Genomic DNA, 12,574 nt, shown 5'->3' with positions numbered 1-12,574 from the left:
GCATTGGACCAGTAACCAACAGGTAGCCTAGTGGTTAGAGCATTGGACCAGTAACCAACAGGTAGCCTAGTGGTTAGAGCGTTGGACCAGTAACCAGCAGGTAGCCTAGTGGTTAGAGTGTTGGACCAGTAACCAGCAGGTAGCCTAGTGGTTAGAGCATTGGGCCAGTAACCAGCAGGTAGCCTAGTGGTTAGAGCATTGGACCAGTAACCAACAGGTAGCCTAGTGGTTATAGTGTTGGACCAGTAACCAGCAGGTAGTCTAGTGGTTAGAGCATTGGGCCAGTAACCAGCAGGTAGCCTAGTGGTTATAGCATTGGACCAGTAACCAGCAGGTAGCCTAGTGGTTAGAGCGTTGGACCAGTAACCAACAGGTAGCCTAGTGGTTAGAGCATTGGGCCAGTAACCAACAGGTAGCCTAGTGGTTAGAGCGTTGGACCAGTAACCAGCAGGTAGCCTAGTGGTTAGAGTGTTGGACCAGTAACCAGCAGGTAGCCTAGTGGTTATAGCGTTGGACCAGTAACCAGCAGGTAGCCTAGTGGTTAGAGCATTGGGCCAGTAACCAACAGGTAGCCTAGTGGTTAGTGTTGGACCAGTAACCAGCAGGTAGCCTAGTGGTTAGAGTGTTGGACCAGTAACCAGCAGGTAGCCTAGTGGTTTGAGTGTTGGACCAGTAACCAGCAGGTAGCCTAGTGGTTTGAGTGTTGGACCAGTAACCAGCAGGTAGCCTAGTGGTTAGAGTGTTGGACTAGTAACCAGCAGGTAGCCTAGTGGTTAGAGTGTTGGGCCAGTAACCAGCAGGTAGCCTAGTGGTTAGAGTGTTGGACCAGTAACCAGCAGGTAGCCTAGTGGTTAGAGTGTTGGACCAGTAACCAGCAGGTAGCCTAGTGGTTAGAGTGTTGGACCAGTAACCAGCAGGTAGCCTAGTGGTTAGAGTGTTGGACCAGTAACCAGCAGGTAGCCTAGTGGTTTGAGTGTTGGACCAGTAACCAGCAGGTAGCCTAGTGGTTAGAGCGTTGGGCCAGTAACCAGCAGGTAGCCTAGTGGTTAGAGCGTTGGGCCAGTAACCAGCAGGTAGCCTAGTGGTTAGAGTGTTGGGCCAGTAACCAGCAGGTAGCCTAGTGGTTAGAGTGTTGGACCAGTAACCAGCAGGTAGCCTAGTGGTTAGAGTGTTGGACCAGTAACCAGCAGGTAGCCTAGTGGTTAGAGTGTTGGACCAGTAACCAGCAGGTAGCCTAGTGGTTTGAGTGTTGGACCAGTAACCAGCAGGTAGCCTAGTGGTTAGAGTGTTGGACCAGTAACCAGCAGGTAGCCTAGTGGTTAGAGCGTTGGGCCAGTAACCAGCAGGTAGCCTAGTGGTTAGAGTGTTGGGCCAGTAACCAGCAGGTAGCCTAGTGGTTAGAGCGTTGGGCCAGTAACCAGCAGGTAGCCTAGTGGTTAGAGCGTTGGGCCAGTAACCAGCAGGTAGCCTAGTGGTTAGAGCGTTGGGCCAGTAACCAGCAGGTAGCCTAGTGGTTAGAGCGTTGGGCCAGTAACCAGCAGGTAGCCTAGTGGTTAGAGCGTTGGGCCAGTAACCAGCAGGTAGCCTAGTGGTTAGAGCGTTGGGCCAGTAACCGAAAGGTTGCTGGATCGAATCCCCAAGCTAACGGTAAAAATCTGTCATTCTGCCACTGAGCAAGGCAGTTTAACCCACTGGTTCAGAGGGTTGGTTCAGAGGGGTTGGTTCAGAGGGGTTGGTTCAGAGGGGTTGGTTCAGAGGGTTGGTTCAGAGGGGTTGGTTCAGAGGGGTTGGTTCAGAGGGGTTGGTTCAGAGGGGTTGGGTTAAATGTGGAAGACACATTTCAGTTGTACAACTGACACGGTATCCCCCTTTCCCTAATAAGCTTGGTGGAAACACCTCTCTGATCTCCAGCTGTTGTTGCTGAGGGGCTATGCGTTCAACCACTCTGCGGACTTTGAGACGGTGCGGATGATGAAGGAGAAGCTGTGCTACGTGGGTTACAACATCGAACAGGAGCAGAAACTGGCTCTGGAGACCACCGTGCTGGTCGAGTCCTACCAGGTCAGTACCACTGTTCCTACTGGGTCAGTCCTACCGGGTCAGTCCTACCAGGTCAGTACCACTGTCCTACTGGGTCAGTCCTACCAGGTCAGTACCACTGTCCTACTGGGTCAGTCCTACTGGGTCAGTCCTACCAGGTCAGTACCACTGTCCTACTGGGTCAGTCCTACCAGGTCAGTACCACTGTCCTACTGGGTCAGTCCTACTGGGTCAGTCCTACCAGGTCAGTACCACTGTCCTACTGGGTCAGTCCTACCAGGTCAGTACCACTGTCCTACCAGGTCAGTACCACTGTCCTACTGGGTCAGTCCTACCGGGTCAGTACCACTGTCCTACTGGGTCAGTCCTACCAGGTCAGTACCACTGTCCTACTGGGTCAGTCCTACCGGGTCAGTACCACTGTCCTACTGGGTCAGTCCTACCGGGTCAGTCCTACCAGGTCAGTACCACTGTCCTACCGGGTCAGTCCTACCGGGTCAGTCCTACCAGGTCAGTACCACTGTCCTACTGGGTCAGTCCTAACCACTGTCCTACTGGTCAGTCCTACCAGGTCAGTACCACTGTCCTACTGGGTCAGTCCTACCAGGTCAGTACCACTGTCCTACTGGGTCAGTCCTGTCCTACCGGGTCAGTCCCACTGTGCTACCGGGTCAGTCAGTACCACTGTCCTACTGGGTCAGTCCTACCAGGTCAGTACCACTGTCCTACCGGGTCAGTCCTACCAGATCAGTACCACTGTGCTACCAGGTCAGTCCTACCAGATCAGTACCACTGTGCTACCGGGTCAGTCCTACCAGATCAGTACCACTGTGCTACCGGGTCAGTCCTACCGGTCAGTTCTACCAGGTCAGTACCACTGTGCTACCGGGTCAGTCCTACCAGGTCAGTACCACTGTCCTACTGGGTCAGTCCTACCAGATCAGTACCACTGTCCTACTGGGTCAGTCCTACCGGGTCAGTACCACTGTCCTACTGGGTCAGTACCACTGTCCTACCGGGTCAGTCCTACCAGGTCAGTACCACTGTCCTACTGGGTCAGTCCTACCAGATCAGTACCACTGTCCTACTGGGTCAGTCCTACCGGGTCAGTACCACTGTGCTACCAGGTCAGTCCTACCGGGTCAGTACCACTGTCCTACTGGGTCAGTCCTACCAGGTCAGTACCACTGTCCTACCGGGTCAGTCCTACCGGGTCAGTCCTACCAGGTCAGTACCACTGTCCTACTGGGTCAGTCCTACCGGGTCAGTCCTACCAGGTCAGTACCACTGTCCTACTGGGTCAGTCCTACCGGGTCAGTACCACTGTCCTACTGGGTCAGTCCTACCGGGTCAGTCCTACCGGGTCAGTACCACTGTCCTACTGGGTCAGTCCTACCAGGTCAGTACCACTGTCCTACCGGGTCAGTCCTACCAGATCAGTACCACTGTGCTACCAGGTCAGTCCTACCAGATCAGTACCACTGTGCTACCGGGTCAGTCCTACCAGATCAGTACCACTGTGCTACCGGGTCAGTCCTACCAGGTCAGTACCACTGTCCTACTGGGTCAGTCCTACCAGATCAGTACCACTGTCCTACTGGGTCAGTCCTACCGGGTCAGTACCACTGTCCTACTGGGTCAGTACCACTGTCCTACCGGGTCAGTCCTACCAGGTCAGTACCACTGTCCTACTGGGTCAGTCCTACCAGATCAGTACCACTGTCCTACTGGGTCAGTCCTACCGGGTCAGTACCACTGTCCTACCGGGTCAGTCCTACCAGGTCAGTACCACTGTCCTACTGGGTCAGTACCACTGTCCTACCAGGTCAGTACCACTGTTCTACCAGGTGAGTCGTACCAGGTCAGTAGTACCAGGTGAGTCGTACCAGGTGAGTAACTAACCTCTGTGCTGGTTGAGTCCTGCACGGTCAGTGTAAATAGACCCCTAGTGACCAATTCAGAACTTTTGGACCACATTTTTGGACCCTAAATAACAGGCCAGTATCAATAGCGTTTAGCAGCTGTTTTGTTGTTGTCTGGAGCTTCAGTCTAAAATAACACATTTATGGTGCATAGAACCCCCCAATGATCCCCACAGAATATACCACCACACCACACGACTCTGAGAATATACCACCACACCACACGACTGAGAATATACCACCACACCACACGACTCTGATAATATACCACCACACGACTCTGAGAATATACCACCACACCACACGACTCTGATAATATACCACCACACCACACGACTCTGAGAATATACCACCACACCACACGACTCTGAGAATATACCACCACACCACACGACTGAGAATATACCACCACACCACACGACTCTGAGAATATACCACCACACGACTCTGAGAATATACCACCACACCACACGACTCTGAGAATATACCACCACACCACACCACACGACTCTGAGAATATACCACCACACCACACGACTCTGAGAATATACCACCACACCACACGACTCTGAGAATATACCACCACACCACACGACTCTGAGAATATACCACCACACCACACGACTCTGAGAATATACCACCACACCACACGACTCTGAGAATATACCACCACACCACACGACTCTGAGAATATACCACCACACCTGAGCAGCTGATGAGTAACAGAATATACCACCACACCACACGACTCTGAGAATATACCACCACACCACTCTGAGTAGCTGATGAGTAACAGAATATACCACCACACCACACGACTCTGAGAATATACCACCACACCACTCTGAGTAGCTGATGAGTAACAGAATATACCACCACACCACACGACTCTGAGTAGCTGATGAGTAACAGAATATACCACCACACCACACGACTCTGAGTAGCTGATGAGTAACAGAATATACCACCACACCACACGACTGAGCAGCTGAGTAACATAATATACCACCACACCACACGACTCTGAGTAGCTGATGAGTATCAGAATATACCACCACACGACTCTGAGTAGCTGATGAGTATCAGAATATACCACCACACGACTGAGTAGCTGATGAGTAACAGAATATACCACCACACGACTCTGAGCAGCTGATGAGTAACAGAATATACCACCACACCACACGACTCTGAGCAGCTGATGAGTAACAGAATATACCACCACACGACTCTGAGCAGCTGATGAGTAACAGAATATACCACCACACCACACGACTCTGAGCAGCTGATGAGTAACAGAATATACCACCACACCACACAACTCTGAGCAGCTGATGAGTAACAGAATATACCACCACACCACTCTGAGTAGCTGATGAGTAACAGAATATACTACCACACGACTCTGAGCAGCTGATGAGTAACAGAATATACCACCACACCACACACTCTGAGCAGCTGATGAGTAACAGAATATACCACCACACAACTCTGAGCAGCTGATGAGTAACAGAATATACCACCACACCACTCTGAGTAGCTGATGAGTAACAGAATATACTACCACACGACTCTGAGCAGCTGATGAGTAACAGAATATACCACCACACCACACAACTCTGAGCAGCTGATGAGTAACAGAATATACCACCACACCACACAACTCTGAGCAGCTGATGAGTAACAGAATATACCACCACACCACACAACTCTGAGCAGCTGATGAGTAACAGAATATACCACCACACCACTCTGAGTAGCTGATGAGTAACAGAATATACCACCACACCACTCTGAGCAGCTGATGAGTAACAGAATATACCACCACACCACTCTGAGCAGCTGATGAGTAACAGAATATACCACCACACCACTCTGAGCAGCTGATGAGTAACAGAATATACCACCACACCACTCTGAGCAGCTGATGAGTAACAGAATATACCACCACACCACTCTGAGCAGCTGATGAGTAACAGAATATACCACCACACCACTCTGAGCAGCTGATGAGTAACAGAATATACCACCACACCACTCTGAGCAGCTGATGAGTAACAGAATATACCACCACACCACAGGAGGCTGAACACTGGATTGGTCTCTATATGTTAATGTCAGTGGAGCTTCAGAGGAACCAGGAAGTGCTGAGCAGCTTCCAGAGTGTAGGTGGAATATTCCTCCATGATATTGCACTTCTTTCACAAGAAGGGAACTGATTATAAAACACACACGTCTTAGAGTGTGTGAGTAACAGAATGTAGACCACACAAGGTGGGTAGTGTGTCTGGGGGCGTGACATCATATCCTTTGTGGCCACAGGGTGGCGGTGGCTGGGCAGCTCTCAACTTCCTCCCACGGCCTGAGCTGAATTGAGCCTTTACGCACGCACGCACACAAGCTACAAAGACACACACAACTCATAAAATACAGATTAAGACGTTTTACAGTAAATGCACACACACACTCACCACCACACGTGATCATCAACAAGACACTACTACACATTCACCACACGTAAACCTGAACAACATACACACACCACCCTCTGACTTTCAAGCTGATCCCTCCCAGAATCCCTCCCTCCCTCCCTCTGAGCTGATCCCTCCCAGAATATCCCTCCAGCTCCCAGACTCAGGGTGATCAGGAGGAGTAACTCCAGAATTTGTTCCAGCCCCATCTCATCACGTAGAGGACTCTGGCAGCTGATCTTCAACACTATCCATGCAGCAGACATCTGAGCAGGTAATGACACACAGACCGACAATACACACACACAGACCGACAATACACAGCTGATGAGTAACAGAATATACACACACACAGACCGACAATACACACACACAGACCGAGAATACACACACACAGACTCTGACAATAGCACATGAGTAACAGAAATACACACACACAGACCGAGCAATACACACACACAGACCGACAATACACACACACACTCTGACCGACAATACAGTAACAGAATATACCCACACCACTCTGACACACACAGACCACACAATAGCTGATGAGTACACACAGACCTGATAATACACACACACAGACCAGCTGATGACACACACACAGACCGATATACACACCACACCACAGGAGGCTGAACACTGGAGACTCTATATGTTAATGTCGGTGGACACAGACCGGAACCAGGACAGACCTGACAATACACACACAGAGTGTAGGACAATACCTCCATGAGACCTTCTTACACACACACAGACCTGATTATAAACACACACAGACCGTCTACACACACAGAGTGTGTGACAATGTGTGTGAGACCGACAATACACACAGGTGGGACCGACAATACACACACACAGACCGACAATATCACACACACAGACCGACTGGGCACACACACACAGACCCGACAATGAGCTGAACAGACCTTTACCACACACACAGACCGACTACAAAGACACACACAACCGACATACACACACACAGACCGACGTTTTACACACACACAGACCGACAATACACACACACATCATCAACCGATAATACACACACACAGACCGACACCACACACACAGACAACAATACACACACACCCGACAATACACACACAGACCACAATACACACACAGACCGACAATACTCCCTCCCTCCAGACCCCAATACCTCCCACCCTCCGACTCCCTCCCACAGACCCAATACCAGCTCCCAGAGACCGACAATGGGAGGGGACACACACACAGAGGCTTTGTTCACACCCCATCTCACAACGACAATACACACACACTTCAGACACTATCAATACACACACATCGACACCAGGTAACTAACACACACAGACCGACAATACACACACACAGACCGACAATACACACACACAGACCGACAATACACACACACAGACCGACAATACACACACACAGACCGACAATACACACACACAGACCGACAATACACACACACAGACCGACAATACACACACACAGACCGACAATACACACACAGACCCGACAATACACACACACACACACCGACAATACACACACAGACCGACAATACACACACACAGACCGACAATACACACACACACACAGACCGACAATACACACACACACACAGACCGACAATACACACACACACACACTACTTTTTTTATCGTCACCTGTTTTAATCTCACCTCTCTCCCCCTCCCCCCACCCTCTCACCTCTCTCTCTCTGCCCCCACCTCTTACCTCTCTCTCAGGTCTGAGTTCTATAAACACATAGTGTTGTCAGGTGGGTCCACCATGTATCCAGGTCTTCCGTCTCGACTAGAGAGGGAGCTCAAACAGCTCTACCTGGAACGCGTGCTGAAAGGCGACGTGGACAAACTCTCGGTGAGAACAACTCTTTTAAAATATATTTTTGTTTTTATTTAAAACTCTCTATTCGTAAATGTAAGTCAATAACAAATTGTCATTTGCAATGATGAACTGTCTAAAGGTCCAACCGGTCCCTAATGGACCTGAAGGGTGGGAGGAAGGATGTATGTTGAAAAGTATTGGGACAGGGCCCACTTCCTCAACATGGTGCAGTGTTGTAGTTAACCCACTAGGTGGAGACAGAAGAAGCATCTCTTAAGTAGTCAGCTCATAGTACACAACAGAAGTAGAGCATATAATCGCTGCTCTACAAATCACCTTGCATCCTGAATTACTAGGCATTATATGATGAGGTCAAGATTCATCCATCCTGTGCCAAACTCCTCCCCTCGGACATAATGCTGAATTGCCCCCCCGTCTCCCTCTGTAGAAATTTAAGATCCGCATCGAGGACCCGCCGCGGCGTAAGCACATGGTGTTCCTGGGCGGGGCCGTGCTGGCGGACATCATGAAGGACAAAGATAACTTCTGGCTGACCAGGGAGGAGTACCAGGAGAAAGGTGTCAGGGTGCTGGAGAAACTGGGAGTCACTGTCAGATAAAGACCTCCACAATGTTAAAGACCACACACACACACATACACACACACACAATCAAACATATAAATATCCATATATTCACCCAAACACTGAAGGGTCATCATAGAGAAGCACCTAGAATGGTGTATGTGTAAAACACACAGACACACGGTTTCCTCCCCCATGTTAGACTAGATATCTATTTATCCTTCTTCCTGTTCTAAACAACAGAATCACGGCATCACCGTAGGGAGTGATGACGCCCTCCTCCTCTCCTCCTGTCGTCTGATGGTCTAGTATAGTTTAGCTCAGGGTTGGTAGTAGAGTTCAGGACACCACTCCTCCAGCCCTCCTCCTCTCCTCCTGTCGTCTGATGGTCTAGTATAGTTTAGCTCAGGGTTGGTAGTAGAGTTCAGGACACCAGCCCTCCTCCTCTCCTCCTGTCGTCTGATGGTCTAGTATAGTTTAGCTCAGGGTTGGTAGGAATTTTGGTAGTAGAGTTCACGGTGAATATCAAGTCTCCTGAAGAAAGAAATTCACATTTTCACAACACGGTGAAAGCAATATGGTGGAAAGTTAGTCAAGGAGTCTATTTCCACACTATGCTATTTTTTTTCCAGACTAGTGCAGATCAGGGTTGAGGTCAATTTCAGTTTAGATTTTTTTTTTTTAAGAAAGTGAAAACTGAATGGTCCCCAACCTTAATGCAGACGAGGAGAACAACGTTAGACTATTGAGACCCACCCCTAGAACAGTTAAACCTCTCCTTACCAATCACTTCAAACTTCCCTGTCCTCTTCATAAAGGAGTAGCTAGAAGCTGTCCCTAATCGCTGATGCAGGGTCAGATGGTATCATAAAGGAGTCGCTAGAAGCTGTCCCTCATCGCTGATGCAGGGTCAGATGGTATCATAAAGGAGTCGCTAGAAGCTGTCCCTAATCGCTGATGCAGGGTCAGATGGTATCATAAAGGAGTAGCTAGAAGCTGTCCCTAATCGCTGATGCAGGGTCAGATGGTATCATAAAGGAGTCGCTAGAAGCTGTCCCTAATCGCTGATGCAGGGTCAGATGGTATCATAAAGGAGTCGCTAGAAGCTGTCCCTAATCGCTGATGCAGGGTCAGATGGTATCATAAAGGAGTAGCTAGAAGCTGTCCCTAATCGCTGATGCAGGGTCAGATGGTATCATAAAGGAGTAGCTAAAAGCTGTCCCTATTCGCTGATGCAGGGTCAGATGGTATCTCATTGCCCAAGTGGTTAAAGGGATAGTGTGAGATTTTGGCAATTATTTTTGTTCTACTTTCCCAGAGTCAGATGAACTTGTGGACACCAAAACAGGCTGAAGTTTCAGGCAGTCTTTTCAAACAGCTCTTACACTAAAAGAGCATCATCGTCATTTTAACATTTTCACAGTATTATTCCATCCTCATAATATGGAAATGGATTATAATTTTTTTTTTAAACCAAGTAAATCACTTTTTTTTGACTGCACAGGTCCTTTAAGGTCAGGGTACGGTTAGGTTTGACTGATCCCAAATCTGTGGTTATTTAGAGGCAACCTACCATACGTTTTCTAGGACGTCCCAATCAGGATGCATCTCAAACAGACATTAGCCAGTCCAGTATACACACAAACCTATTATTCATGGAGAACTGATCATGTTTTTCTATGATGTTTTGTATATCATGATTTATTCATTTCTGTTTTTGGGAGAGGGATGTCTTGATTCTTCTGTTGGATGTGTACAGATCCTCATCACCTTACATTTTTATTTGATTTTTTACATCATTGTATTTTTTGTGGTGCACGACCATTTTAAAACGGTGCATATGTCATATGAAAATTCCTCCTTGTTTTTAATGAAGAATTGATGATGATGATGATTATCAGGGATTATCTGACCCCCTTATGACCTTAGTGACGGTTGTGGGGTTCGAAGGTCGGGGGTTCAAGAGTCGGGTTGTGTGAGGGTCATGATATATAAAAACATGGTTCAATCTGAAAGTTGTACTTATTAGGTCTGTTCCAGTCGAGCTGCACACAACAACCAATGGTTATATACCACGTCATGGACTTCACAGTCGGGTATCAGATTGACTATACAGTCACACCACACAACAACCAATGGTTATATACCACGTCATGGACTTCACAGTCGGGTATCAGATTGACTATACAGTCACACCACACAACAACCAATGGTTATATACCACGTCATGGACTTCAGTCACAGATTGACTATACACACACCAACAACCAATGGTTCTATACCAGATACAGTCCACCACACAACAACCAATGGTTATATACCACGTCATGGACTTCACAGTCGGGTATCAGATTGACTATACAGTCACACCACACAACAACCAATGGTTATATACCACGTCATGGACTTCAGTCGGGTATCAGATTGCTACATCCTGTGGTATCTGTTTCCCAGACACAGATTTGTCCTGGACTAAACATTTTCCATGGAGATTTTTCATTGGAATGCATTTTGAATCAGGTACCAGACTTAATCTGTCTGGTTAACTGGACTGAGATGTGGTCAGCTGATAGGTTAAACACCTATCCAGCCACTGAAGCGTAATCAGCCTGGAACATGTCCTCTGAGACGTAGTAAAAAGCTGGTATTTAAGTTCACTAGTCCGGCTCTCACCATCACAGCATGATGTATGTTGGACCCCCTGGAGACCCCCCCCCAACACAAGCCTAATATAATATGTTGTTTTCATTAATGTTCTATCCAGTGCCAAGAGCAGTGATTGTTATCTGGATCTTTCATGTTTTCATTTGACGTTTCTGTCTTTTTATTTTCTTATTGTTCATCGTGTAACTGCCGAACGGCGCTGATTTAAATAAAGTCATGGATTTATAAGTAATTTCTTGTTGTGTGGCTCTATCTTCTGATGGACAAAACAGACCGAAAGGTTAACAGCAGAGGGGGTGACCTTCCCATCTCCTCCGACCACGGAAACATCAGACATAACTCTGATCATTCTCCAAAGGAGAGCGAGAGGCATCATCTATATTATTAAAAAGAAGCCACTTATGACTTGAGGTGGACCCAGAGATCTCAAAATGGTGTCCAAAGTAGAATGGGACAGGAGAGAGACGGGAGCATTATTACTTCCGTCATATATGGGTTTATAGGTCATCCCCGTGGTAAATACAACACACACCGGCCCCAGGGGGGCGAGCTGCCGGAGGAAGGAAGGAAGCAATTTCTAGTCCATAAACAAAGTAGCACTTAGGGAAAAAGACAAAAGGGAGAGGAGAGAGGAGGAACTGAGCCCAGAGCAGAGGGACTGAATTGGAGGAGGGCCGTGTTCTCGAGGATCAAAACCCTAATGTGACTGACTTCTCTACAAATGAACAATGAAGTAGATATTTATGATGCAAGGTTCTGTGTAGATCAGTCAGCCTGTAATGTTGAACAAGCCTGAGGAAAGGTAAACGTGGTTAAACTAATTCTTTAACACCACCAGACGAAAAAGGCTGTATCTTCTGGTCTCAAATACAGATCTCACACCTCCTGACTGACACTCCTGGGTTGTGTTCATTTGGCATCACATGGAAGAAAACCGATCGAAAACGGCCTGAAGTTGTCCAATAAACGTTTGTTTTTCGTATTCTGTTTTGCTATGATGTGCCATAATGAACATGACCCCGATCTCAGTCCCCCTGACTCCCCTCTGT

The 12,574-nt window shown here is 48.1% G+C and overlaps 2 protein-coding genes across 13 annotated transcripts in view; both read left to right on the top strand.

Moving 5' to 3' along the window:
- LOC118379151 (actin-related protein 2-A-like) overlaps window positions 1-11,040 on the top strand; it is a 23,684-nt gene extending 12,644 nt beyond the window's left edge. The window contains exons 6-9 of the mRNA XM_052513107.1: window positions 1,912-2,061; window positions 7,750-7,757; window positions 8,179-8,311; window positions 8,727-11,040. Coding sequence (XP_052369067.1) covers window positions 1,912-2,061; window positions 7,750-7,757; window positions 8,179-8,311; window positions 8,727-8,897 — 462 coding nt within the window. The 3' untranslated portion in view covers window positions 8,898-11,040. The remainder of the gene's footprint in view (window positions 1-1,911; window positions 2,062-7,749; window positions 7,758-8,178; window positions 8,312-8,726) is intronic.
- LOC127927190 (melanoma-associated antigen E1-like) lies at window positions 1,745-4,460 on the top strand. 12 transcript variants are annotated; one of them, XM_052513122.1, is made up of 4 exons: window positions 1,752-2,112; window positions 2,751-3,015; window positions 3,168-3,239; window positions 3,498-4,460. In XM_052513122.1, exons 1-4 carry the CDS (start codon window positions 1,969-1,971, stop codon window positions 3,917-3,919), a joined length of 903 nt encoding a protein of 300 aa, XP_052369082.1. In that variant the 5' UTR covers window positions 1,752-1,968; the 3' UTR covers window positions 3,920-4,460. The 12 variants fall into 12 exon arrangements, 8 of the variants coding, with proteins under 8 accessions (XP_052369074.1, XP_052369075.1, XP_052369077.1 ...); XR_008126535.1 differs by having other exon boundaries at window positions 1,763-2,342; window positions 2,980-3,015; window positions 3,750-4,460; XR_008126532.1 differs by having other exon boundaries at window positions 1,763-2,342; window positions 2,980-3,015; window positions 3,620-4,460.
- Window positions 11,041-12,574: the final 1,534 nt, after the last annotated feature.

The sequence above is a fragment of the Oncorhynchus keta genome, unplaced genomic scaffold, assembly GCF_023373465.1.
Source record: "Oncorhynchus keta strain PuntledgeMale-10-30-2019 unplaced genomic scaffold, Oket_V2 Un_contig_972_pilon_pilon, whole genome shotgun sequence".
In the NCBI taxonomy this organism is placed as follows: domain Eukaryota; kingdom Metazoa; phylum Chordata; class Actinopteri; order Salmoniformes; family Salmonidae; genus Oncorhynchus; species Oncorhynchus keta.
Note: the sequence above shows the minus strand (reverse complement) of the source record. Positions and strands in the feature narration are given on the sequence as shown.